We start from the raw sequence: 26,151 nt of genomic DNA, 5'->3' as shown, positions 1-26,151 counted from the left end.
TTGAGTTTGAATTTATCCATTGTGAAGTCTATGACACATTCAATATATTGACACAATATGACATAACATGTTGGCAGCGTTATAAGAAATGGCCATAGGGACCCCCAAAATATTGTAACAATAATTGTAATATTAATTGCGCCAATAAGAGGTAAGAAATGTTTTCGACAATCTTATATACTCATCCCAATCCTCTGTTTGGCCATTGGTAGGTAATTAGGCTTATTGAGGTTAAAATGCCTAATGAAACTTGAAAGTGATCGTATTTATAATTTTTACGGTTTATAAATCGCACAATTTCAACTTGATTCAAACAATTCACAATTAAAATATCGTATGGAGATCCACACACCAACTTCAAACCAAAATCATCAAAGACAAAGCCACCAACATCATAGCATCCTAATCCACCAACAGCCCACATCACACATTGCGTCGAGAATCAAAGAGCCGATAGCCAAGTTTATGATCCATAGACCTAACAACTCATTACAATCCAAGTCACGCACTTTGCACCTAGTGACCTAGATAGTGTATGACCACTTTTTCGGAATAAAAACCATTTTCACATAAGTAAACAATATTAGATAGATCAGCGGCGGCATGGGCTGGCGAGGTACTGGATTGAGGTGGCTTCGGTGTGAGGTAGGTGGAGGCGGCACGCGCTGTGGTGTGTTTGGATCACTGCGGGTCTGTTTCGTGGCGGCGGGGATCACAGCGGAGCGGCTTCACTGGAACTGCGCGTGGGGTTTCGGGTTTGGCAATGGATGCTGGGCTGGAGCCAAACCCAGCCTGCTGGGCCTTTTGAGTGGGCCTTCCCTTGGAGTTTCTTGGATCTGACTATATTGGGCTAGGGTTTTTGGCCCAAAGCCCAACTCTATGTTTTTAGCTTTTGTCTAATTACAATAATTTTCTCTTATCTATTTGGCCTACAGAATGTTGGTATCCTACATCCAAAAAGGAAGAGTTTCTTGATGCACCGCAATTGAGCGCTTTGGCTTCAGAAGCTTTTCTTTGCTATTATTCCTAGCTAGAATATTCTTGTTCTGATAGGCTCCTGAGTAAATGAGCGGAATTATTTTAAATGTAATGACACCTATCACTTCTGATGGGAACTATGTATCGTGTCATTCTGGCATGAGTTTACTATGAATGCAATCGCTATCTTCCTTAAAAAAAAACCAATATTAGATAGATAATGGTTAATTGTTGTTTGTTTGTATCAAATAAGGCTTAGGGGCATAGTGAATCGACTGAATTCTCCTTTGCCACACTGTCCATTCAAACTAGATATCTGTCAACATACAGACACAAGCATTCCGGTTTGGACCAGCAGTTGATCCGTTTTAGAAACCCGGGTCCTTTTTCTTGATGACTTTTTATACCAGTTCTTAACCACTTGGCATTTAATTACTTTTTCACCATCGCTGTTTTACTCAAAGAAGCAAGGAAAGCACAGGTCTCCCACAAAAGGAACCAACCACATCCCAGCACGTTAAAAGCCAAAGGCGTTAAAGGCGCATAAACTTTGGAGTTAAAAAAACAAAAAAGAGTGACATTTTTTAAATTAACTAACGCCTTCTTTTTGCATAGCGTGAGAGAGAGAGAGAGAGAGAGAGAGAGAGAGAGGGGCACATGGCAGAAAAGCCCAAGTAGCCGCTGATCAAATTTACATTGGCATGAAATTACAGTCACATTACAACCGGAGATTCAGAATTCCGGCGACCCCTAACCTCCATGACCACCACCACAGAACACAACACAGGAAAAATAGAAAGACTGGGACAATGAAGCTAAACCATCAATTAGCCGAAGACTAAATTTCAACACACCTAAAAATTTAACCCAAAAAAAGAAGCCTAAAAACGCACTCGTTGTTTCTCTTTTTCTCTCTCACTGTGAGCTCAGCAACCCACCGGAGCAACCGAGGGCTTGACTTTCGGTGGCCTGCCTCTACCTCTAGGGGCACCGCTCGCCGGAGCCGGAGCCGAAGCCGGAGACGAGGTCGGACTTGTCTTGGCCTTCTTCGGAGGGCGACCGCGTGGCCTGCCGGACCCGGTGGATGTCGAGCTCTTGGCAATTGGAAGCGGGAAAAACGGATCCCTAGGCTTGGGAGGTCTGCCACGTGGCCTCGGAGGCGAGGAGACCACGGCGGCTCCTTCCGGCGCCGGGACCTTGGGCTTGGGCGGGCGGCCACGGCCCCGCTTGGGCGGCGCGTTGGGGTCGGGCTTCATGTAGTTGTTCTTGACGAAAACGAGCTCGCCGCTCTGCTTCATCTTGTTGAGGTGGTGCGCCAGAAGCGTGGCGTGAGCCGGCGGCAGATCGCCGTAGGTGGACTCGATTTGCTGCGCGATTGAGGTCTTGTTCGACCCCTCGCTCTCATTAAGCGCCTCAATCGCCGCCATAATCATCTGTAAGGGGACACAAAAAAATAACCACACAAAATTTAGCTAAATTCAGCTGAAATTAGGGTTTGGTAAGCGAGAAATGAAAGATTAGGTGTACCTTTGGGTACTCAGGGAGCGCCGGAGCCGGATTAGGCGGTGCCGGCGACGGTGGCGGTTGCTCGTTGGACTCCTCGGTGGCCATGAGAGCTGTGTAAGAGACTCAAGAGTCTGAGAGAATTGGAGTGAGAGTGTGGATGAAGAGCAAGATGTGAAAGAGAGGAAGAATTTAAAAGGTGGGTTTTCTAGACGATCTGGTCGAGGGGAAAAGGAAGGGAATGACCTCCGGAGTGGGATCGGACGGTTAGGGGCGGCAGTTGGTGGTATAATCCAACGGTGGAAAAGGCATGACTACGGGTCACGCGGATCGATGACATGGCAAAGGGAATTGGGGGTTTTGAAGTCTGTGTTTTTTTTTAATGAAGTGACGGAATTGTCCCCCGATTTTTGAATCCTTTATTTTTCTTGTCCGGTGCGTTTCGAATAAATTTGGAGGTGAGGATAACATAGGCGTCAGATCTGCTTACTTTCGTGGGGCTCAGGTTTTGATAGGCCGAAACGGTGAAAGAAAAGTAGAGGTTGAAAAGGATTCGACCACTGGCGTGGGTGACGTGGCATCGAGCGGCGACCTCATTCCTTTGGTTTCTCTTAAGATTCAAAATAGGTCTGCTGAGATCCATCATCCAAGTGCGGAGAGTGGGGCCCACTTTAGGAAGGGGTTTAATCGCCTGTGGTTCCAGCGTAAGATAGAAGTACGTAAATCGACACATCCGGCGGCTGAGGTTGGAGCTGACTTTTCAGATCAAGTCGCTGAGAGTGATTCCGGCATGTGTGATGGGTGATGGATGATTCTGATGGTGGGGGCCATGTAGACCTTTTACTGTTTACTTTGTTACAGTTCACATAAGGTAGACAGGCAGCTACTAAGTACGGTGAATACTGACATTTCCCGTGATCTACCTTCTTTGCGAGGGACACGCGTAGGGTTTCAACTTGCTACTAATACATATATGACACCTCAATATTTTGAGTATCTTTCTTTTGCGATTGATTGATTGATTTTTTATTTTTTAATTAATTTTAAAACTCACTTCTCATCATTTTGCATTTTTTTTCGAAACTCAAATGTGATAATTCGGACCAACAAAATTGAAGTATTTGTATGAGTTTCAATACATAAACAGAAAAAGAAAAGAAAATTATTATGGTAATTTTAAATAATTACTATTTAGATCGATCAATGTTAAATAATTATTATTTAGATCGATCACATTAAACTGGACCATATCAATCATCTTATTTTTTTAAAGCCGAAATTACTTATTTCAGATTAAAAACTTACTTAATGTGTTGACAAGAAGAAGAAACTTATTATGAGCAAGTATATAACAATTTGAATTCATTTACTAAATCAAGTTCATAAACTATAAAGTTGTCTTAATAAGTTAGAAATCACTTGTTAATTACATAGACTTTGTTTGAAATTTACTTATCGTACATTTCTTAATTTTGATATTTCAAAGCAAAACGAATAACATGTAGCAAAAGAAATGACAAATAATTATCTTGAAGGGAGGACTCCTTCCAACAAGAGTTAAAAATAACCGCCGCAAAGAAAAAAAACAGAGAACGCGCTTGGTGCTTCAACGACTTGTGATGTTCCGTCCGGCGGCTCGTCGTTGTGATGTCGCCGTTGGCCGGCCCTGTACGGTAGATAGGTTCGCCGGAGAGGTTGATCGACATAGGCTGGAGCAGTTTGGAGGGGTTGGGTTGCGGGCAATGGTTGGTACCGATCTTCTTAGATTCGGGCTCGGATCGCGATTGTGCTTAGACTCAGATCATTGCTTTATGACCGATCACCGGCGATGGAAGTCATCTACAATGTTGTTCCTCATCGTTATGAAGGATTCATGGAGACATGATGGGTGGATGAATTCCGGACCTGTGGTACGCTCTTGATCCGATTTGGATATGTTGTGGTTCGTGGTCAGGCCACCGTCGTTCGCCGGAATTCAACGCTGGTCGCAGCATGCTGATCTGGCAGCGGTTCTGACCCGCTGGTGCCGCATGGGCTGGGCCGGCTGGCTGCTGCCATTCGTTGCAAGGATAACGACAAACTGGTTTGGGCTTCTGTCTTTGGGCCTTTGTTGGCGGGCTGCTAGTATTTTATTATTTAATGTTTACATCTGGAATTTAGGTATTATAAGTAATGTTGCTAATTTCAGTCCTTGTATGTTTGTTTTTCAAATAAATTTCTGCTATTCTCTGGTAGAATTAGGTGGGCTTTGTCCCGGCTTGCACGTTAGGTGTGCCTTGTCTGCCCTGGTGAGGAGGCGTGTCGTAGTTGACTGGACGCAACCTCCTAGTAACAGCATGAAACAGAGTGTCATCTGTCTTAGTTCCGATTGGCAACATAGTGAGACAGCTGATTTTATTTGTCAACTAATGATCCTCTTCATGAGAGTGATCTTGTCGGTCTGTCCCCATAAAGCAAATGCAGTTGCGAAAGGTGCAACCATTGCTATTTGGTACATGTTAGGGTACATTATTTTTGTAGAGGTTCTTGCTATTATTGCGGGACATTCTCTTGACGCTAATTGTAAGTTAGGGTTAAGGCACCACGTCCCCCCCCCCCCCCCATGTATCCTTCTGTTTCATTAATCAAGGCTTAAGGGCAGCCGCATCGGTCCTTCAAAAAAAAAAAAAAAAAAGAGACAAATAAGAGCAATCTAAGTATGCTTACTAAAAAGATTTCTAAAAGGCTACAATTGCGCAACCGCTCTGACGCATGCTAAAAACCCTAACCCTATATCGGCGATCTCTACGCCAATCAGTCACCATCCTGCACAACCCGACATGTCTGACATTAAAGAAGTCACAGCTAGCTTCGCTGCATCCATGGCGCTGGCTGGTGATGATGTTCTCGACATCTCTCGCACGATTGGTGCGACAACTCGTCGTCCTTCGTAATCTTTCCTACTCGCTCGCCCTCTGACCCCAAAGCCTTTTGTTCTGCAAGACCTAACATGTCAATTCTGTCATAGGGTTCTGGAAGGAAAGTTTAGGGTTCAGGAAAGACCTCAGAAAAACTTTGTGTTTACCTTTGATCTCAAACGAGATCGAAACCGTGTGCGGAGCGCCCATGCTTATCCAGGATTATAATGGTTTAGCACTAATTCATACCATTGACATGGCTTCGCTATTCTTCTGGGTACGTATTAATAATATACCCCTTGCATTGGAGGAGCCGGAAACCATCAAGGCTGTTGCTATTGTTGCTGGAAGTTATCTAGATATGGATGACAAACTCTTTGTCAATACTGGGAAAATTCGTGTAAGGGTTGCACATGCCCTAGACAAACTGTTCTTCCTAAAGGAGACTCTAAAGCTTGCGACAGGTATTGTTGAAGAGATTGATTTCTTTTTTGAAAATTTGTTGGGGTTATGCAAGAACTGTAACCTGGTATTCCATGAGAATGGAAAATGCAAGGCTACTCCGTGCTCGTCTATGAAGCTGGGAGCTTTGCAAAAGAAGAACATATTGGAACTTCCAAATCCTTCCAGAATGTGATCAATGGGGGTGTTGCAGTTGGTGGTTTTAGTTTTTAGGGTGATCAAACCATTCCCTCAATTCCTCGCACTTTCTTTGGTCTCAAGGATACTACAAAGCCTCGAAAACATGTTGTCATCAGAAAAGAGATATTGAAAAACTCAGGGGATGTGGGCAACTCCAGAGCGTTAGTGCCTATTGATACAAATATCAATAAGGAGGTCTCAAGTGAGGTGGAACTCTCTGCAGGTTTGGTATGGTGGAGAGCCAACTGCAAGCTGCTCCGGATGCAGGTTGAGAAAATGACTGTGTGATCGAACTTGAGTCTGAGGAACTAGAGGCTGTGATCAATGCTACTCCTCTTATGGAGAATGAAACTGTGCAGCAGGCAGACACGACGAATGCAAAACTCAAGGAGAAAGAAGGAAAGGAGGTTTCGCCTTAGGTGGAAAAGCGGGGAAGGCCTCCATCCCCCCGTGTGTCTCCAAAGAAACTCAAGAGTACAGGTCTGCTTGATGGCCAGCATGATGATGCTCCTGGAAAAAAGTTGAAACCGCCAATTAGGTTCACAGCCAAAGCTTTAGGTTTAATTGAATCCCCGGAGGGCCTTTTTGTCTCAAATAAGACTCCATTGCTTTCGAGTCCAAGGGATTCAAAGAAGAAAAGAGGTAGGTCATTGGGTTCAAAGAACAAAAACCCTCCAAAGATAACAAAAGTTCCAACGGAGGATGTTTTGAAAGTTCTCTATTCGAGTAAGTCTCCTAGCCCTAACCCTAAGGGCAAGGAGAAAATGTGAGGTTCTGTTTTAGTTTTTTTCTAGCCTACAGAATGATTGATTTTCTATACATCTAGGTAATGAGAGTTTTCTGATACACCGCAATTGAGCGCATTGGCATCAGAAGCTTTCGTATGCTATCATCTTTTGTTTATATTATATTTTATTCTGCTAGGCTTAATGACTTATGAATAAAGGAGCGGAATTGTTTCAAATGTAATGGTACCTAATTACCCCAATAGGGAGGGAATTTGTATTGTGCCATTCTGGCTTGAGTTGCTTAGAAATGAAATTATTACTTTCAAAAAAAAAAAAATATATGCTTACTAAATCAAATTTATAGACCAAGGAAACTCTTTTTGTTCCCTCGATCAAAATAAATCACAAAAGCACTCATCGTGTCGGTGTCCTATATCTTGATATATCAAAGCAACATAATTAATAAGCAGAAGAATTGTAACAATAACATATTTTTAATTTGAACTACTAAAATGAATTCGGAAATACAAATCTCTTACAAGTAGGCAAAATTTGAATTCGCCCTTACTCATAACTCCTTATTTTTTGGACTAAAATCAAAAAATCATACACGCTGAATCGAATTTGGTGGACGAGTGGATCACATCACAATTGCTACGATGGCAAAGATGGCGACCCCGAAGACTTGGCTTCGGGGGAAGATGATCCCACGAGCCGCAGAAGACTTCTCCGTAACGTTAAGGGTAAGCTTCATCCCCTGATCACAGTGATCGGAAACACCGCAAATGTACCATTTCTTTCCGGCGGCTTTCAGTTCTACTTTGTCATTTCCACTAGTCAATGCTTCGTTTGCTGCCGGTTTAGTGCAATCCTTGAACCCAGCTCCGTCCACCTTGTACACATTGTGAGTAGGAGGTTTGTACTTGAACACTGTAAAATGATCAACCTCGATGATGTTAGTTTAGTACATTAACTTCAATCACAAGTCACATATATGATGAAACAATTTCGTTATAGATATAAAAAGAAATCAGTACCTAGTGTATCACCAACTTGAAATACTTTGTCCTTGGCCCAAGCTTGGTAATCGAAATTCAGCTTCCACCCGCTATCGTCTCCGACGACGATATCTTTCGCCATGGCCATCGCAGGGAGAAGAATCAGAACAGCGGCGATTAAGGTCACAAGTTTGTTCGAAGCCATTGGAGCTACTAGCCAGCTTTGATAGTATATCTTCTTGAGTATGCTGATCACTCTTGGAATGGGATATCAAACAAGAGAGCTGAAGGCTCTATTTATAACACTCCTTTTGTAAAAACTCATCGAAAGTGTCGAATTGAAGACCGCCCATGGTCGGCTCACCTCTACACGGACTCTGTTGTGTTCCTAATAAGATACTGTCGGCTCATTATGCCTTTTCGATCTCATACCATGTAGCCATGCAACACGGTTCGGCTTAATAATATGCTTTGACTCATTCCACATTACTACAGTGACTATTTTGTTTCATAAGCTCTGATCAAGTTGAGAAGAGTGAGAGAGTGCTTCTGCGCTACAGAGCTTTGGTTTTGTTTAGATTTCTCTCTGAAGTATGTTGTCTCTCTGTAATTCATTTCACATTTCAACTTTTTACACAATAATATTACAAGAATTATACATTTCTACAATGAAAAAGAATAAACAAAACCTCCTATAATACTACAACTAACTCTCCATAGGACGTTTCCCCCGGTCTTGTACAACTTGGGTTGCCGAACTGGTTCCAGTTGCGGTAAAGCTCGATCCGAATGTATGAGAATTTGATTCACTAGAAGTCCCAGCAGTGGAAGATGAACCAGCTGGTCTGTGAGATCTTCTGTATCTTGATCCTGGTATTCCGGGTCTACTTGGCTCTTCAAGATTGCTCGGTTTCTTTGATAGGATCACGACCACGCGATGCATGGTGGGTCTGATCTGGGGGTCGCCTTGTATGCATAATAACCCTATCTGGATACACATTGCTACTTGATCAGTGACCGCAGATGGTGCTAATGTTGGGTCCATCATCTCCAAGCTTCTCCCCTTCTTGTACAGCTTGTATGCCTGCAGCAACAGCACACATTGTTTAGGCTTAGCAGAAGTTTTTGATATAACTTTTACAGTTTCTAAAATGAAAACTCGCTTCTAAAAGAAGCCCCAAACAGGCCCAAGTTTCTCTCAGACTTTTCCTTTGGTGATGTGATGCGGAATCTAATTACCACTTTTTCTTTCCTCATGTCACCTACTACTAACTATTTGACCAAGGGCAACATATGGGTGGCCATAAATATGACCCATAGGGTGGGGCAAAAGCTCTGTGTTTTAGTACAATGTGTCTCTTCTGCTTTTTGTTTAGAAATGTTCAATGAACCTAATAGATAATGTGTGATGTAGATTGAGCTTTAGGTTCAAGAGCATGAAAAGAAGATGCACCACCATGACTATGGTACAAAGAGCACAAAAACTGAGCTTTAGGTTCAAGAGCATGAAAAAAAGATGCACCACCATAACTATGGTACAAAGAGCATAAAAACTAAGTTTTTGTGCAGCACCTGCCAGAGAATTTTGATAAGGACAGTGTTGATATATGATCTTACCCAATCAAGAAGGCTCTGCGCTTCAACATTTAAGTTGAATGACGAATTCCTTTGGCCGCTGATAAGCTCCAAAACCAACACACCAAAGCTAAATACATCGGCCTTCTCCGATAAATGTCCATGCATGACATACTCTGGAGCCATATACCCACTGTTTCAAACATATTAAAACAGGTCTGTATTAAAATCAGTAAACTGTGCTAGCTGGTCCCAAACACTTGCACATCTGACTAATCACATATAAGGTATAAAGTATTGGGGCATATGAGAAGAACATACTTGGTCCCAGCAACACGCGTATTAACGTGCGTTTGATCTTCAGGAAAGAGACGAGCCATGCCAAAATCAGCAATCTTGGGGACCCATTTATCATCAAGCAGAATGTTGCTGGCCTTGATGTCTCTGTGTATAATACGATTGTGCGAGTCTTCATGAAGATAAAGCAAACCTTTTGCAACGCCACATATTATATCATACCTCCGCTTCCAGTCAAGCTCCTGTTGTCTATCCGGTTCTGTAGCAATACCATACCAATCAGGTGTTAAGATCCATTGACTATTAACTCAAGCTGATGAAATAAGAATTAGTATGATAAACATGACAGAAATATGTGCATTATTTGTAGATTGTCAATCAATTTTAGGGGTTAAAGTCCCGGGGTTGACATGGAGTAGACAATTCATTCTGATTTGGCAAGCCTGTGCAAATTTCAAAACCTTTTGGTGGGTTTTGCTTGGGATAAAAGAATGTGGATAAAGTCAAGGTCTTGAGAGCTATCTATTTCTCAAGGTGTCAAGTTAATAACAAGCTTAAGAATAAGAAAAAGTGCAAGATGGGAAGAGCAAATTTAAACTTGAAGACTACGCTAATGACATAATAATTTTTCATTTGACAGAAATATGTCAACAGATTGCAAATGCCAAGCCCAGAACTTTTTTGTGATGAAAATGTTGCTTAGACCTGCTCTAAGAATAGGCTTGCATCTAATGCTGAACATCAAACTGAAAAGGTTTGGACTATTTTTTGAAGCAACCTATTAGCGAAGAATCATGAGATCCATGAAAGTTTAAGTTTCTTCCGAATTTCAGCTGCTCATAGTTAGGATTGAAATTAATATGAACCAAGAAAAAAGAGATAAAGTTTCTAGATTTTATAGCAATACAGCCTTTAGCAGATCCGATACTTCAAAAGATTCATACTTGAATCAAACACCATAAACTTAGTACTAATCTGTAACTAGAAACCTAAACAAGATTGCATTATTCATCATTCAGTTGTCAAATAAAAATCTGAAAGTAATGAGTTGAGTGCAGAAGAACTGAGCAGTACTTACTGAAGAGAAGCTTGTCAACGCTCTCATGTACGACATATTCATATACAAGTAGTTTCTCTCCCCCATGAACACAATAGCCCAATAAATTCACAACATTGCGGTGTTGCACGCGAGCCAACAACTTGGCTTCGTTCATGAACTCTTTTTTTCCTTGACTTGAACTTTGTGACAGCTTCTTCACTGCAATATCTCTACCATCAGGCAATCTCCCCTATAAGAAATCACCATTTTGCTCATTAACAATCTACAATAAGAATGCTCCTTGGAAACTTAAGGGTCTCTATAACAATGCACAAGCCACCATTGTAATTTTGCAATGTACAAACAGGAAGACCAGAATATCAGGGATTCATAGTACAGCATCTTCAAAGCAGTAACCACGAACTCTTCGAAACAGTATTCGTTTACAATTATAAGGGGTGATACCATGAAAAATTTGGACATTTTTCTGAATAATTTGTTTCAGTGAATGCTAACACAACTGTAATTACCACAAGATAAGATTTGGATCTTCACACTCCATAAGAATTAGATAACCACAATAATCACTAAATGGACCGCTTCCACAAGCTCAAAATTAATCTTTGAAGACAATTCCACAAAAAAATGTAGGTTCGGAAAGACTTGACTGGTTTATTTCTCTAATATTTTTTTTCAGCAACAATACAGAATAGTCAAACCAAAACTCAATCGGAGCTAACCTTGTAAACCGGCCCAAATCCGCCTTGTCCGAGCTTATTATCGGGGTGAAAATCCTTGGTAGCAGCCACCAAAGTCTCAAAAGTGAAAACCTTCTGTTCCTGTTGAGCAATTTTCTCCAAGTCCTCTTCATTATGGCCATCTGACCAATCAAAAGAAACAGAAACAGAAACAGAAACAGAGCAAAAGCATTAAAGACCATATCTTGAAGGTGAAATTGAAGAAACTGGATTCTGGGTTTGGCTCTTTACCTTTGCTTGAGCCGAACCTGAAGGTTTTGATGAGATTGTTGAGGAAGTTCTTGGACTTGGTCATGATCTTCTGGGGATTTTAGTACATCCCCATAAAGGAATCGACCAGAAAACGAAACAGAGAGAGAGATCTAGAGGTGATGATGTAGTGGGATGTCGTTTTTATCTGAACGAACTACAAATCCTTTTGAGGTTTTTGGTGAGAAGTTGGTGAATATGATTGTTGGCCTTTGTGTTTTGTGGAAGAGGGTAAGTATGTGAGGACCGCAACAGAGATGTAAGATACTAAAAGATGTTTGGAAGCATTGCAGCGTGTTGACTCGGTGACCCCTATATTGACTTGGCGGCTGATTGATTCTAGTTTTTGTTGGGAGGGAAGAGTCAGACTTCCCACCTGATATGACGGAAGCAGTGAGTGAATGAAGCGTTTGAACACTTGAAAGTGACGATCTCAGCAGAGAGTTTACATGATTATGGTAACGTTGAAGAATGTATGGTTAATCGTTGATAATATAATTGTTCTAACTTCTACGAGGGTTTGGCTTTTCTTTGTTGCTAAATGCATGTTTTTCTTGGTTTTCCGACATTATTTTGGTATCATATATAATAACTGGAATCATGAATAATACATGACATTAAGGATTGCAAAAAACTACACGTGTGATTGATAATCTAGCTAGCTAAAGCATTAATTCTGGTTATTCTTAGTTTATTTTTTTGTCCTACTTTTACTTCGTGATAGAAATGAAAAGTAAAAGAAACACCTTTCTTCAAGTGCATGAAGCAAAATTGGGTCTAAATGATCTCTTTTTGTTAGAATCAGACGCACAAACAGTTTTTTTTTTTTCTTTTTCTTTTTTTCTTTAACAAATCGAAGCAATGCAGGACTGGATTGAATCTCCATTTTATAAACCGTTTACTATTGTTGCTCATAGGAAGGAGCTAGGAGCCTAAATTGGTTCTAAAGTTCATCTCGAACATTCTCCTCGATATTTCCTGTATTGCAATCCCGTTTTTAATTTCCATGTATAGATAAGTTTTTCTTGTTAAAAGGGACCAAGTGATTCATTACTTTCTATGGTTTTGACTTCAGAGCTAACCAATCAAGCTCTTTCACATTTGTTAGAGTCCATTGAATTTAATTAGCTAGCTTGGTTCTCCCTTTAGCACATTGGTCTAATTATCATTTATAGCTGGGAAGTTTCTTCTAAAATGCTGACTTTCCTCGGTCCTTACGCAATCTGAAACCCATAATGGTTTTATCAACGTTCCATACTTCAAAGTTTCTCGGAGTCAAGAGAAATTAACCCTGAAAGGTATTGAAAATATACCTACAGCAACCATGGACTTGGATTCTCTGTAGGCCTCATCATTTAGCCCTTCGGCCCTAAACCCGCCCTAGGCCCGCCCGGCCCTTAGGGCCGAAGCCCTACCCGGCCCTTGCATTAGGGCGGGCCGGCCCTACCCTTTCTCAAATAGGGTAGGGTATGGGTCATGCAAATGAAGCCCGGCCCTACACTACGGCCTTACCCATTTGAGCCCGTTAGGGCCAAGCCCGGCCCGGCCCTTTAAGCCCTAATAATTTTCTATTTTTTTCTATTTTTTAAATATGTTTCTCTTTAGTCTATAACATACAACTTATCTATTTTTTGTAATTGATTTCTTAGGCTTTATTTTCTTTCATTTTTGTTTCCTTTGTTAAACAACAATTAATTTTGGGAGATTTAGAGAGATAGTTAATTGAATATAACTATCTTAACTAATATTTATAAATGTTATAACTTATAAGTTAATTCAAATAGATATATTTATATTAAATATGATCAACAAAAAATAATGAGTATTGTATTACCTATATAACCATTGAGCCACATTTTGAGATTAAAAAATTAAAAGTAATATATTTCTTTTTGTTAAACAAATTAAGGCCCTTTTAGGCCCATTTCGGCCCTATTCGGAAGGCCGGCCCTTTCGGCCCTAGTGGCTCGGGCTTTTCGGGCGGGTAAGGGTTAGCATATTTAAGCCCCGGCCCTAAATTTTGTTGACTTTGACTAGGCCCGGCCCGGCCCGACCCTAAGCCCTAAAATTTAGGGTAGGGCCGGCCCTAGCCCGGCCCATGATGACCCCTAATTCTCTGCTAGAAGATATAATGCTAAGATCTGCTTGGATTTTTATGAGAGCCTGCAACGTCATCTTAATAAAATCTGATGGCTAAGATGAAAAATTTGCAAAAGCCCAACTTTCAGAAAGCAACAGCAGACCCCGTCTCTCTCTGTCTCTCTTTCTCTCATAATCTCATATCAATCTGGTCTTTGATTCTCATCTGGTTATAAAACAACTACCAGCAACTTCCATTCTCCATGACGAAATTGTTATATCCGTTTTGGAGCTTCAAGAATCCTCTTGAGTAGTCCTTGAAACACTTGCAGAATCCTACATCTATGAAGAATCATCATAATCTCATATGAGATTTGTTATTGTCGAATACTTTTTATCTTCTGGGTTTTTGTTCTTATAAATTGAATTCAAATGAGTTTTGTTCTTACCATGAGATCTTTCATGAATTTGAGGGTATTTTATGTTTAAAGAAAGAATGGTTATTTTGTGTTTAAAGAAAGATGGTTGCAACTCTTTTCATCGAGAAAGTTGTCAGTTTCAGTTTTAGTTACAGAGAAGGGGAGAGAGAGAGAAGAGAAGAGAAGAGAAGAGTTCGGAAGGGAGAAGAAGAGGACACGATATAATGCTTCAAGTCCACCAATGTGATTTTGTAAACTCATTATTATTAACCGTTGGATTGGCTGATGCTGATGTGGCAGTCTAATAGCAAATTATAGCAGATCATAGTAGAAAGCAAGAGAAGCCAAGTCCTATCTGCTAATGGGCCTAGGAAGCCTTAGAGTTCCCCTTGACAAAGTCAAAAAAAAAAAAAAAAATTATAATAAAAGTTGACCTAGCCGTCTCTGCAGCTAGGGTTTCTCAGTGCATCCTCGCATCGATAAAATTTCCAAAACTTCATCTTCTTCAACTGATCTCAATCATCTTTCGATGGCTGGCCTCGGGAATGCTTCTGTGGCATCGTTGCGGCAGGCGGATTCGACTCTGGTGGCCCTCGGGGATGCAGGGGCTGCGGCTTTTCAGGATAACCATTGGTACATGGTGGGACGTTTGTTGGCACCGAAAGCGGGCTTGCCAGGTTTCAAGGGTACCATCTCCAATATCTGGCATCTCAGATCAGGTCTTACCATTCAAGAGGCAGGTGAGCGTTTCGTGTTTCAATTTGAGAATGAGTAGATGCGCAATCGTATTCTGCATGGGGGTCCTTGGTTCTATCGCAACACGATGCTTGTTGTGGGAGAATATGATGGGCTTTGCCCACCTGAGATGGTGGCTTTGAATATGATGGAGACATGGGTGGTGGTGCGGGGTCTGCCTCTTGCCCTGCGGAACAAGGTTGCACTAACCATGGTGGGTGCGACGCTAGGGCAGGTGGTTAAGATGGATCTGCCAGCCCTGAAAAGGAAGGAAGAGGAGCAGAGGATCAAGGTCGTGTTTGATGTTCGCCGCCGGATTCGGACCTGGAAAATTATTGAGTTTTCTCCGGTGGTGAGACCGGAGTTAACCTTCATATATGAGAAGGTCAAGGGCTACTGTCGTGATTGTGGTTTGTTTATCCATGATGCGATGGGATGTGATAAAACATTGATCAAAGAAAATGAGGAGCTTTTGGCTAGGGATTCGGTGGCGGCTATGGAGGGTCTTTCATTGACTGTGGGTAAGGCAGTGGGTGTTCCTGTGATGGAGATGGAGTCGAGACAGGGAGGTGCTGCTCTGGTTTGTTTGGAGGTTGGCTCGGGTTCGAAGGGTCAGGGTGTTGGGACTTTACGGACTGAGAGGGAAGCTGGAGCTAGAGTGCCCATTAGTGTCTTGAGTTCCCAGATGATGGGAAGACAGCTGTTGATGGAACCGATCCTGCCACAGTTGAAGACTCATGATCCTTTGCTTTACATTCAGTCGGTGGTGGGGTCGAAAGCTTTGGCTTTGGGTCCAGTTATGAATGGGAGCGGGGAAGAGAATATTCGAGTGGAATTTTCTTCCATGCAGGCGCTGTCAAATGGGAGGAAAAGAAAGGCTAGGGCAATGTTGAGCCGGTTTGGCAAGAAGCTCTTAGCACTTCCGGACTCGTCATTGGCGGTTGGAGAGAATACTTCCTTGGTTGTGCAACACAAAAATGGAAAATTACTGGTCTCACCTAGGAAGAAGAAGATTGGGCGTCCGAAGGGAAGCAAAAATAAGGTTAAAATTACAGAGGAACAGGAAGAGAAGAAGATTCGCAAGTATAAAAGGAGGGGAAAAGCTCTGTGTTTTGACTCAACTTTGGAAACTTTCGCTGTCGCTGCTGAGGATGAGACTGGGCATGGAATACGGCAAACAGGAGAGGAAGAGGAGGCTCCACTTGTGGAGTTTCCGGTTGCAGAGGGAGTGGTAGAAGGTGAAACTTCACCTTCTACAAGCAGTTTAATTTAATTTTGTTTTTGGGTCGCAAAAACCAGAGCCTTAGTTGTTTCCCATTTATGCCTGCTTCGAGGTTTCTTGGTTTTTGTTTGAATAATGGTGCGTGGATTTCCTAAAAGGTGGGTGTACTCGGGATTTTTTGGGATTTTATTCTTCTCGAATAGGGTGTCATGAGGTTCTAAGGAACGATTGCTTTCTGTCGACCCCATAGGGGTGTTTCGTTTTTGTACTGCTCGCTGAATTTAATGAAAGGGCTGACCTATTTTGTTCAAAAAAAAAAAAAGTCCTATCTGCTAAGAGCGTTAACTTCTGGGTTTGAAACTCCGCCGAAAGTCATAGCATGTATTAAACAAACAATAATTAGAAAGAAAAGTAAGGTACCTATCGTAATCTGTAATCATCCACGTGAGAAATATATAAATCTGGTATGCACGTGGGAAGAATAAGCTAGCTAGCTAGCGTATATAATGGATTATTGGTTATTGTTTTCAGATTAAGAATCTCTTAGGTCAATTTCTAGTTTTAATCCTCTCCATCAAGTAACTGACTAGTTTCAGGGGAGAATATAGAATTATAGATGCTTTGAAAAAAGATTATTTGCTTTTTTTCTATTAAAAAAAGATGTATAAAACTATAAATCTCCCGTCTATAGAACATCTTCCGTAGTACGCGGCCAGTGCTCTTAGTTTTTAAACCATTGAATACAATGAAAAAGAAAATCAAAGAGTTGAAATCTACAAACATTACATGTTTTTTTTTTAATAGCAAACATTACATGCTTTGGTAAAAGTTTTTCAAAATTATCATGCCGTAATATTATCTTATACTACAAGACATTGCAAAAGTTCTCATAAAATGGTTGTTTATCTACAACATCTTCATGGGGATCTATGTTAGTCTCTTCTAAATGACAGAAGGGGCGGCAGCAAGCAAAGGATATGATAATTTATGAAGAGTAAATCAGCAGCAAATCAAAGTATAAAACACAATATATATTCTCACTGACCAAGTGACCATGGCTGCAGGGGAATTGGAGAAGACAATATAATGATGCCACATTGTCCACATCTGCAAGTTTTTTCTTCAACAATACCCTTAGCTGTTAAACCACTGACTTTTGTCTTTGCCAATCATGTTATGCTGCTTTGTCATACTCATACCTACCAAGACTTGTTTATATGCTTCAACCACACTCCCACATCGAAAACGACTTTCAGTTCCCTATTCTCTCAATTCTCATTCTTACATTTTATAAAACTTTCATACATATGAACATGAGGTAAACTCGAAGACAAACCCAGTATAAACAAACACTCACTTTATGTACTTACAAAATGGATTACATGTAGTAGTGTAGTATACAAGTTCCTCAACTCTGCTGCTGCCCTCAAATAATAAACAAACCCAGAAATGATGCAAAGACCAGAAGAAAGAAAAGAAAAAGGGATTAGTTATCCCCCAACCTTTCCTTTTCCCACCAACAAAATTTAAATAAATGACAAAAAAGAGTGCCTGTACTAATTGTCTACCCCATCTCTCTAATAAACTAATGCTATGTACCTGGCACTGGAATCTTTGTTGGATCACACCAGCTTTGCAAACCAGGCCTTTTCTCTCTCACACCATAAAAAACTTACTTGACAGAGTGGCTTCACCTCACTATCTCCTACACACACATACACTCATCAACTTCCTTTTACCTTCTAAAAGGTGTTTGATGGGCGCAACCCACAAAAAATTGGGTTTACTTAGACACAATAAGTAGTAAGAAAAAATGGCAGAACGTGTTGTAGTCTACCATATTCCACCAGACAGACTATTGCTATGAGCTTCCCTCTCCATCCAGGGAATCCCCATTTGAATTTGTTGAAACTGCTGAATTCCATTTATGACTTGTGTATCAAGTATCTATATTTGCAGTTGTTTAAACCTGAATCAAGCAATCTGCATATATATAGCACACAAAATTAACTGACAAATAATGCAGTTTCAATCTTATTATTGTACTAAGAACTTTGACATTTTAATTTGGATCTAAGGCTTACGATTTTACCTGTGAATGAAGTCGTTATAGGATACCCTCTCCCGAATTCCTTAGACGGGTTTCCACACTTCTCAGGTCACGAAGATGTTGCAAAATTTCTTGGAGAAGATCTAATCCCTTGTCACCTTTCCTTAAGGAGCTAATACAGTGCTTTAGAAACTCTCTATCTGCTTCAAGTGCTTGTAGTCTCTCATAGACATGATCAACCGCCTCTTCAATAGCGAGTTTCTTGTGATCTTGTGACGCAACAGAATCATAACCTTCTACATCTCCATTCAACTCCTCGTCTTCATCTTCAGCTTCATTGAAAAGTGGGAGAAGTCTCTTTGCCTTAATTGATCCCATAATTTTTCTATCTTGATGATGTGTTCCATTCATTTCTTTGGAGTGGCCATTTGCAATGCCATTTTCTTCACTGCTAACATCACCATTCTCATGGTAGCCATTCCCATTCTCTGAAAAGAAATGATCAATTGGTTTTATATCCTCGTAATGTTCTTCTTCCTCTTCGTCATTCAAGGTCAAAAGCTTCTCTTCCAATTCCTTGAGTTGGTCTAGAATGGATAACTTCTCTTCCTCAAAGCTAGCCAAAGATTCTTCTAAATATAACACCGCATCCCTTGGCGTGTTTTGGTTGCTACTCTCTTCATGTCCCGAGAGGTTATCTTCTTCCTTCACTTCATGATTCAAATCAATAGAAAGTCCATCACTATCCTCAGCATTGCTACAAGGACCAGATGAAGTCCTACTTCTTGTGCAGCCCTCTTTCATTCTCCTCAAAATCATCATTTTCTCTTTGGCCTCATAATCTTGGATCTTCTTTCGACATATTTCCAGCTCCTTTTCAAGTTCTTGCTTTTCCTTTTCCCTCTTTACCATGAGCTCGTTTAAGAGCTGCATAGCTTCCTGGTCGTACTCAGACTGCTCATCCATCATTCTTTGGTACTGCAAAGCTTCCATCTGCATTGCTGCCTTTTCTTCTTGTAGCCTATTTATCATTGCCATTGTCTGGTTGGCTGCTATTGCAGAAGCACTCCTCTCTTCTTCGAGTTCTGCATATACTCTATTTAAAGCTTTCCGTTCAGCTCTCAACACCGATTTCAGCTTCTCCATAGTCAGGACTCCATCACCACATTCAATGTCGCTCACTACACTTCCATCCAATGATGCTTCTGTTCCCGATTCCCTTCTCTCAGTTAGTAGCATTCTATTATACAACTGATGGAAATTGTCTATAGAAGTTGGTGTATCAGGAAGAACCTTCTCTTCCTCAATCTCATTAAGTTCTGAACCTAATGAGAAATAACTATTTTGTTCTTTCTCACTTGTTTCAACTGATAAGGTCTTGAATTCTAGAAACTCTTCTTCTTGCTTAGAACCTAATACAGAACAATAAAGAACATTATGAGATACAATTACGATTGCAACATTGAAAAATATAATAAGTTGTAAAGTTGAGGCTTACCATGATTATCATCAATTTCAGCATTGGGAGAACTTGTAGAAGGATCTTCTTGCACACTGGGATAAGAATGTAGAAGTTCATGAGCTGATTGAATATCCTCATTGAATATATCATGATCAGGAATATCAGTCCCTATTGAGACCTCTGTATCAATCTCATCGTTCCCCATATGGATGTCATCATCCTCAGTTGTTGCTGCATACATTGGCCAAAAATAAGATTATTTCACTACATTCAAGAAACAATAGTACGAACTCAATATTGAATGCAATTTAGTTTGGGACAGGTGCACAAAATTACTATAAGTAAATGAAATTAGACCTGTGTACCTTGATGAACATCTGAATCAATGTCTCTTCCTACTATATCAGCAGCATTTGATTGACTGTCATCCTCATGACAAGAGGCTGGTGTTGCTTGAGTACTAGTAGTATCTTCAGCTTGCTCATTAACTTCTTCTCCATTCTGCCCCAAATCCTTTGAGTCAAGAACTGAAACTTCGCTCTCCTTTTTAATCTCATGGGATGAAAGTAATTCCACAATCTCATCTGAACTCTGCCAACACTCAACAACCGGTTTGGCTTGTGTCTTGAAATGCATATCGAAATCCAAACCCTTTGAGTCAAGAACTGAAACTTTGCTCTCCTCTTTACTCTCATGGGATGAAAGTAATTCCACAATCTCATCTGAACTCTGCCAACACTCAACAGCCGGTTTGGCTTGTGTATTGAAATGCATATCGAAATCCAAACCCTTTGAGTCAAGAACTGAAACTTTGCTCTCCTCTTTACTCTCATGGGATGAAAGTAATTCCACAATTTCATCTGAACTGTACCACAACTCAACAACCGGTTTGGCTTGTGTCTCGAAATGCATGTCGAAATCCAGAATAACATCTTGAGTATCACTATGTGCTCGGTCTTCGTCCACCTTATAATTCTGGTGACTTTGCCTCTCAATGGTGGCAGGAGAATCAACCAATTCAACCGGAACCAACCGACAATCATCTTGATCAATGTAGAACTCCAGATGCTGATGCAGACTGGAATTCTCATCACAACTGGCCTGAATTTGAGCTCGACCATCATCCATGGAGGCCTCGTCTTCAATTTGATTGGCCTCAGTTTCCGTTTCCTTGCAGACATAGTCACAAACAGAACAACATGCTGAATTATTCTTCTCCTCTGCATCGTAGTCTCTTTGTCCACAACATCCATCAACATCCGAAACCGAATTCTCTCCCCTATTTCCTTGAACAACAACAACAAAACCCTCATCATGTCCATTTTGATCTGCCACATAATCCGATCCACTTTGATCCGACTGATCACCTTCCTCAGTCTGAGCATCAACCCCTACATCTGAACTCAAAATCGGTTTTTGAGCGTAATCCAAAACCCCCCAAGAAGGCTTGAGCAGAATACAAGGAGGGTACAGCTTGTTGCTCAAGCTCACACCGCAGCAAGAACATTCCTTATCATCATCGCCGCCTTGAATCATCCCAATTTGCTTCATCCACGGAAAGAAAGCGTACTTGTTAGACCATTCTTGAGAATATTCCTGCGATGAGCAATCCTCACACATATCTTGAGACTCAGCCAGTTTCTGGTGATTCGAGCAAAACCCAAGTTTGGCTATTTCATTGGCGTGTTCCTCACACACAAGATCTCTGTAAGAACTGTGGCTCTTGTTTCCGGGCTCGAAGATGTGATCGAGCCTAGAACACCAGAGGCAGGGTCGTTTGAGGCCAAAGTAATCGGCGAACTTGACGATCAGATAAGAGAAGAGGGAGTTGAGAAGGAGGAGGAGGATCAGAACCCATTCGAGGATTGCGTAGATGAGAATCAGAGTGAGTTTGTTGGTGTTTCTGTGTAACATGGTGGCAAACTTGTTGGCAGCCATTGATGGAGTTTGAAGCGCACTCTGTAGTGGTAACTGTGAGGTTGGTATATACAAAAGATAGAGAGAGAGAGAGAGAGAGAGTTGCAGATAAAGGAAGAAAATAAATACAGAGAATCAAAGAGAGAGGTGGTTTGAATGGGATATGGAAATGGCAACCAGAGAAGACTTGGAGCTGAGAAGAGCAGAAGAAAATAGGATTTGAGTCAAAGAATGTTTTTGAAGAATTTGAAGAAGAAACATCTGTGATATTTTCTTTTTCTTTTTCTTTTTTTGGTTCTTTTTTACAGAAGGAAGTGACAATTGGCATTCAACTAGTAGTTGATTAGAGCAAAGGGAATGTGTGTATCACAATTGCTGAGGAAATGAGTTATGGTTTTGTTTAATTTTTAAGTAGATAACAGAGAATACTGTCGAATTCATGACATTTAAAAAAAATTTAATACTATCAAATCAAATAATATCAGATGATAAGAGTCGTAATATATTTTTTATCTCAAATAATAACTCGAAATACACAAATTACTCAACTCTGAGTCGAATTCAGATCTCCGACTTATAAATGGGCGATATGAGAATTTGGGTATTAAAATATGGGAGTATTTGATTAAGTCATTGAATTGATTGATAATTGAAGTATCAATTTGCAGTAAAAGCAGAAGGGAGATAGGATTTTCTATGTAACCAGAGACTGGATCTTGATTCTTTGACAGCTCTGGTAGCCTAATTTAAAAACTTTGGGTCAAGAAAAGAAAATAGGGGGTGGCCCATGAAGCACAGACCAGTCCACTCTAAAAGTAAGGTGTGGGTCACATTATGGATCCAGATGCTCCAGTTCATCATGGAAAGGGTCTATTTCCCATATGAAAACTCCTCCTCCTTATTCTTTTTCTTTTCTTTTCTTTTTGTGTATTGAAGATTTCAAGCTATTTTTAATTTAGAGTACTTGCCTTGCCTTGCAAGTTGGACCTGCTTTGCACCTAAGTTGATACTTTCATTTTAGGCATTTTTAGGGTGTTTTCAACTCTAATCGGTGAAAGAAAATTTTAGTGTGTTCTTTAAATAGTTGAATTTATATTTTTATTGAATTTAAAAATTATAAAACGTAGCTATTAATTATTATTTTCAATTGTGGCAGCGCCGAATTGCATGATACAAATTGAAAAGAAAAGGATTGGGGTCCATGGGCATACCTTGCTATACCCCTTGCTTTAATAGTGTGGTAATTAATAATTAAGCTCTTAATTTGTGGCCACCACTAGCAAACACCAACTCACTTAGCTAGGAGCAATATTTACATGAGAAATATTTTTTATGGTTTATGGTTTAGGTAAAAAAAAAAAACCTAATTAGGTAGAAATATCATACTAATATCTCTATTTCATATTTTAAGCACAGTTTGTGGAATAAAATGAATTTGGTGCTTATTTAGTATGGTATCATAACCGAATTTCAGTTAACTTATTAAAATATAAAGCATCGAATCTTAACTTGTATGGCATAAAAATCGACTCTTATATGGTACAAACTAATAATCCCAACTATAGGTTATCCCTTACCATTGTCGTAGGCACAAATATAGACTTGGCTGTACCAATTGTATGGATATTTCACCTAAGGTACCCCTTAAACTTCAGAATTGAGAGTCACTTGCTAATTGTGAAAACAAATATAAAGCCAAAGTAAGTTTATTGGTAGAGCTCTAAAGGCGAACTTTGTTTCAAAAGTTGATTACAGGTATCCCTTTTCCTTTATTACCTCTAAGTTTGTTCGTCCACCACAAAAAGAATCTTATGTATTTGCTTAATTTTCCAATTAAATATGTTGTATAATCTAGAACATTGCCTTGAAAATAAAATCATGTATTATAAAATATAGTATACAAAATAATCAATGGGATCCAAAACCAGAATCATCCGCCTGTAGCCAGATAGCCTAATTAAATTTGAAATCTATCACTAATTTCAAATTTGGCGACTAATTAAGAATGTGATTAGATAGCATCCATATCTTTCAATATATATTGGCAGATTGGGGCAAGCTAGGGACCCCTAAGCATCATCTACATTATTGCGTGGTTACAACGTTATCATATTTCTAATTGACAAAGTATATATTTTGCTTGCTCTTTCAGTAGTAATATATAGGATTGGACCCTTTATATGACCCTATCCCCTTGCTAGCATATTTCCCATCTCCATTTCCAATGATAACTCTTAAACCTTCATCAATTCTCCAATTAGGGAGCAATGATTAATCAAAAAAAAAAAAAAAATTAGGGAGCAATGGCTCATTTAGGTCACTAGAATCAATACAAGAATAAGAAAATCTCAATCGTATTGAGAAATGAGAATAGCTCTTCCTTTATAAATTTTCCAATTTGCATGAAAGGGTTTATATATATTCTCCAACTATATATATATATATATATATATATATACGGAGAGGATCGAGAGCGGACGTCCGCACTTTCGTTAAAGTGCGGACGGCGACGCAGCAGCTCGGCTCGGGGCGCGACGGAGCGGCGGGGTGTTAGCATTGAAGTCACCCTCAAGTGCAAGAGGTACAAATTATAGAATAGGGGATTAAGTAAGGATGTCGAACCCACGAGGATTGGTAAATCCTTTCCTAGCTAGGGAAAACCTAAGGAAAAACTAGAAGAATATGCAAATGTACAATCACAAACAAAGGCTCACAAGTGAACCAAAGTTCATGGTGAGTATGTGCAAGATGGTGTGTAGAGATTTGATTTTGATTTTGAGATTGGTTTCTATTCAAATTGAGACAATGAAAGCAAGTAATATAAACTAAGCTAAACTAAACAAGTTGTTATCAAATGGATGGGAGTTAGGGCATCGGGTTTCACCTTTTGCCTCCCTTGCAAGCATTAAAGCAATTGAATATGAATGATGCAAAGCTAATTGTCCAACTACCCTCTTAGCATCCGGATAAGACTACTAAGGCTTAAACCCCTTTCATTTTATTAACTCTAACCGGATAAGTCTAGAGCTAACTACCTAGAGACAAATTCAATTACCGGATAGGTCTCAATCATTTGCCCCTAAATGCATAAAGCTTAGAGTTTAGGTAACCAAGCAAGCAAACCAATCCTATCTCTAGGTGATTTTAGCTCACTACCCTCACATGCACACATGGTGTGCTTTCATGCTCCCTTTTTGCCTAAAAGTAATCAATCTCTAGGAAAAACTTCATGTCATGGCAAACACATAACTCAAATTGATTAGGTCTAAGTAATGCATTCAACTATTGACTTAGCATGTGAGAATGACAACATGAATTTGCATCAATTTATAAACAAAAACATCAATATAAGCAAGTTTGGCTAGGGCTTTCAACCCTAGCCCCAACTAGTTCACTACTCACACATAGTTAGATACACAAGCTTCAACATTCTATTAAACATCAAATACATAAAGAGATAGAGAGTAAAGGGTGACTATTGATGATGCCGGAAGATGTGGTGGAGATGGGTCTCCAAGAACATGATGTGGTGGTAGTCACCTCCTTCTCCTTGCTCCACGCTCTTGATATTGGTAAGAATAGTGAAATTTGGGATCTCTAAGGTGAGTTGTGGTGTTGAGTGGTGGAGGAAATGGAGGTTGTAGTGGTGGAAATGGAGGTTATAATAGAGGTGGAGATGGTGGTTTTAGTGGTGGAAATGGTGGTTTCTTCCCTAGAGAGAAAATGGATATTGGATAGGATGAAGATGATTGAATGGAGTCAAGAATGCTGAATAATTGGTCTTTTGCCTCTCTTTGATCAGCTATGTGTGTCCTTTATGGTCCCAAAGTGTGCAAAAGATGCTCTTACACCATTGTCCCCCAAATGGTCCCAAATTGGCAAGGTGACAAAAGGACAAGGTGAAGGGAGATATTTGAATTTCAAGTGATGGGAGATTCTCACCACCATGGTCCTCCTTTGCTGGAGAAAAGACCCTCCATGAGTGGCGGCTCGCCGGAAAAGTTTGCCGGAAAAATCGCCGGAAAAGTCGATTTGCAATTTTCTTCCAATCTTCGTGTCTTCTTCCCCTAGCTTCAAATCTCCACATTTCAAGCCTCAAATAGTCATTTTATTCTCAATGCAAGATTTCCTACAAATAAAAGGAAATGAATTAAAAAGGGTAAAATAACATGGAAGACAAAACAATTTTCATAATTATGGGGCACAATCGCATAAGTAATTTGTGACTCAACACGGGGCATGCCTGACGGAGGCCAGGGGTAGGACGGACCGGTCTGCAGTCGGGTGGCGTCGCCGGTGACGAGGTTGCAGCGCTGCATGTCCGGTTGCAGTTGCAGGTCGGGTCGCTGCCCAGAAACCTGCAACCCCGACCTGCTCTGACCTCAATCGCTGCCCAGACGTGTCTGAGAAGCCTCCGGCCTCCGTCCGGCAAGCTTCGCGCCTCCGTCGCTGCCTGGAACAACCTGTTGAGTCACCTTCCGCACTTTAGCGAAAGTGCGGATGTTCGCTGTAGATCGGGCCTCTATATATCCTCCTCTATATATATATATATATATATACAGGCGGGTTCTGAAGCGGACGTCCGCACTTTGCTAAAGTGCGG

At 40.5% G+C, this 26,151-nt stretch overlaps 4 protein-coding genes across 4 annotated transcripts; all 4 read right to left on the bottom strand.

Moving 5' to 3' along the window:
* Positions 1 to 1,636: 1,636 nt before the first annotated feature.
* LOC133709708 (HMG-Y-related protein B-like) lies at positions 1,637 to 2,674 on the bottom strand. The gene is made up of 2 exons (XM_062135542.1): positions 2,506 to 2,674; positions 1,637 to 2,411 (listed from the first exon to the last, which is right to left on the bottom strand). The coding sequence occupies exons 1-2, from the start codon at positions 2,587 to 2,589 to the stop codon at positions 1,905 to 1,907; spliced, it is 591 nt and encodes a 196-aa protein (XP_061991526.1). The 5' UTR covers positions 2,590 to 2,674; the 3' UTR covers positions 1,637 to 1,904.
* Positions 2,675 to 7,158: 4,484 nt separating this feature from the next.
* Positions 7,159 to 8,176, bottom strand: LOC133712124 (blue copper protein 1a-like). The gene is made up of 2 exons (XM_062138205.1): positions 7,786 to 8,176; positions 7,159 to 7,678 (listed from the first exon to the last, which is right to left on the bottom strand). Exons 1-2 carry the CDS (start codon positions 7,949 to 7,951, stop codon positions 7,389 to 7,391), a joined length of 456 nt encoding a protein of 151 aa, XP_061994189.1. The 5' UTR covers positions 7,952 to 8,176; the 3' UTR covers positions 7,159 to 7,388.
* A 149-nt stretch (positions 8,177 to 8,325) lies between these two features.
* Positions 8,326 to 12,064, bottom strand: LOC133712122 (cysteine-rich receptor-like protein kinase 43). The gene is made up of 6 exons (XM_062138204.1): positions 11,647 to 12,064; positions 11,398 to 11,537; positions 10,697 to 10,907; positions 9,643 to 9,877; positions 9,364 to 9,514; positions 8,326 to 8,830 (listed from the first exon to the last, which is right to left on the bottom strand). The coding sequence occupies exons 1-6, from the start codon at positions 11,708 to 11,710 to the stop codon at positions 8,453 to 8,455; spliced, it is 1,179 nt and encodes a 392-aa protein (XP_061994188.1). The 5' UTR covers positions 11,711 to 12,064; the 3' UTR covers positions 8,326 to 8,452.
* A 5,374-nt stretch (positions 12,065 to 17,438) lies between these two features.
* LOC133708632 (myosin-binding protein 2) lies at positions 17,439 to 21,836 on the bottom strand. Its single transcript, XM_062134105.1, has 4 exons — positions 19,997 to 21,836; positions 19,668 to 19,862; positions 18,212 to 19,581; positions 17,439 to 18,102 (listed from the first exon to the last, which is right to left on the bottom strand). The coding sequence occupies exons 1-3, from the start codon at positions 21,567 to 21,569 to the stop codon at positions 18,227 to 18,229; spliced, it is 3,123 nt and encodes a 1,040-aa protein (XP_061990089.1). The 5' UTR covers positions 21,570 to 21,836; the 3' UTR covers positions 17,439 to 18,102; positions 18,212 to 18,226.
* Between the last annotated feature and the right edge of the window lie 4,315 nt (positions 21,837 to 26,151).

Source organism: Rosa rugosa, chromosome 5 (genome assembly GCF_958449725.1).
Source record: "Rosa rugosa chromosome 5, drRosRugo1.1, whole genome shotgun sequence".
Taxonomy (NCBI): Eukaryota; Viridiplantae; Streptophyta; class Magnoliopsida; order Rosales; family Rosaceae; genus Rosa; species Rosa rugosa.
Note: the sequence above shows the minus strand (reverse complement) of the source record. Positions and strands in the feature narration are given on the sequence as shown.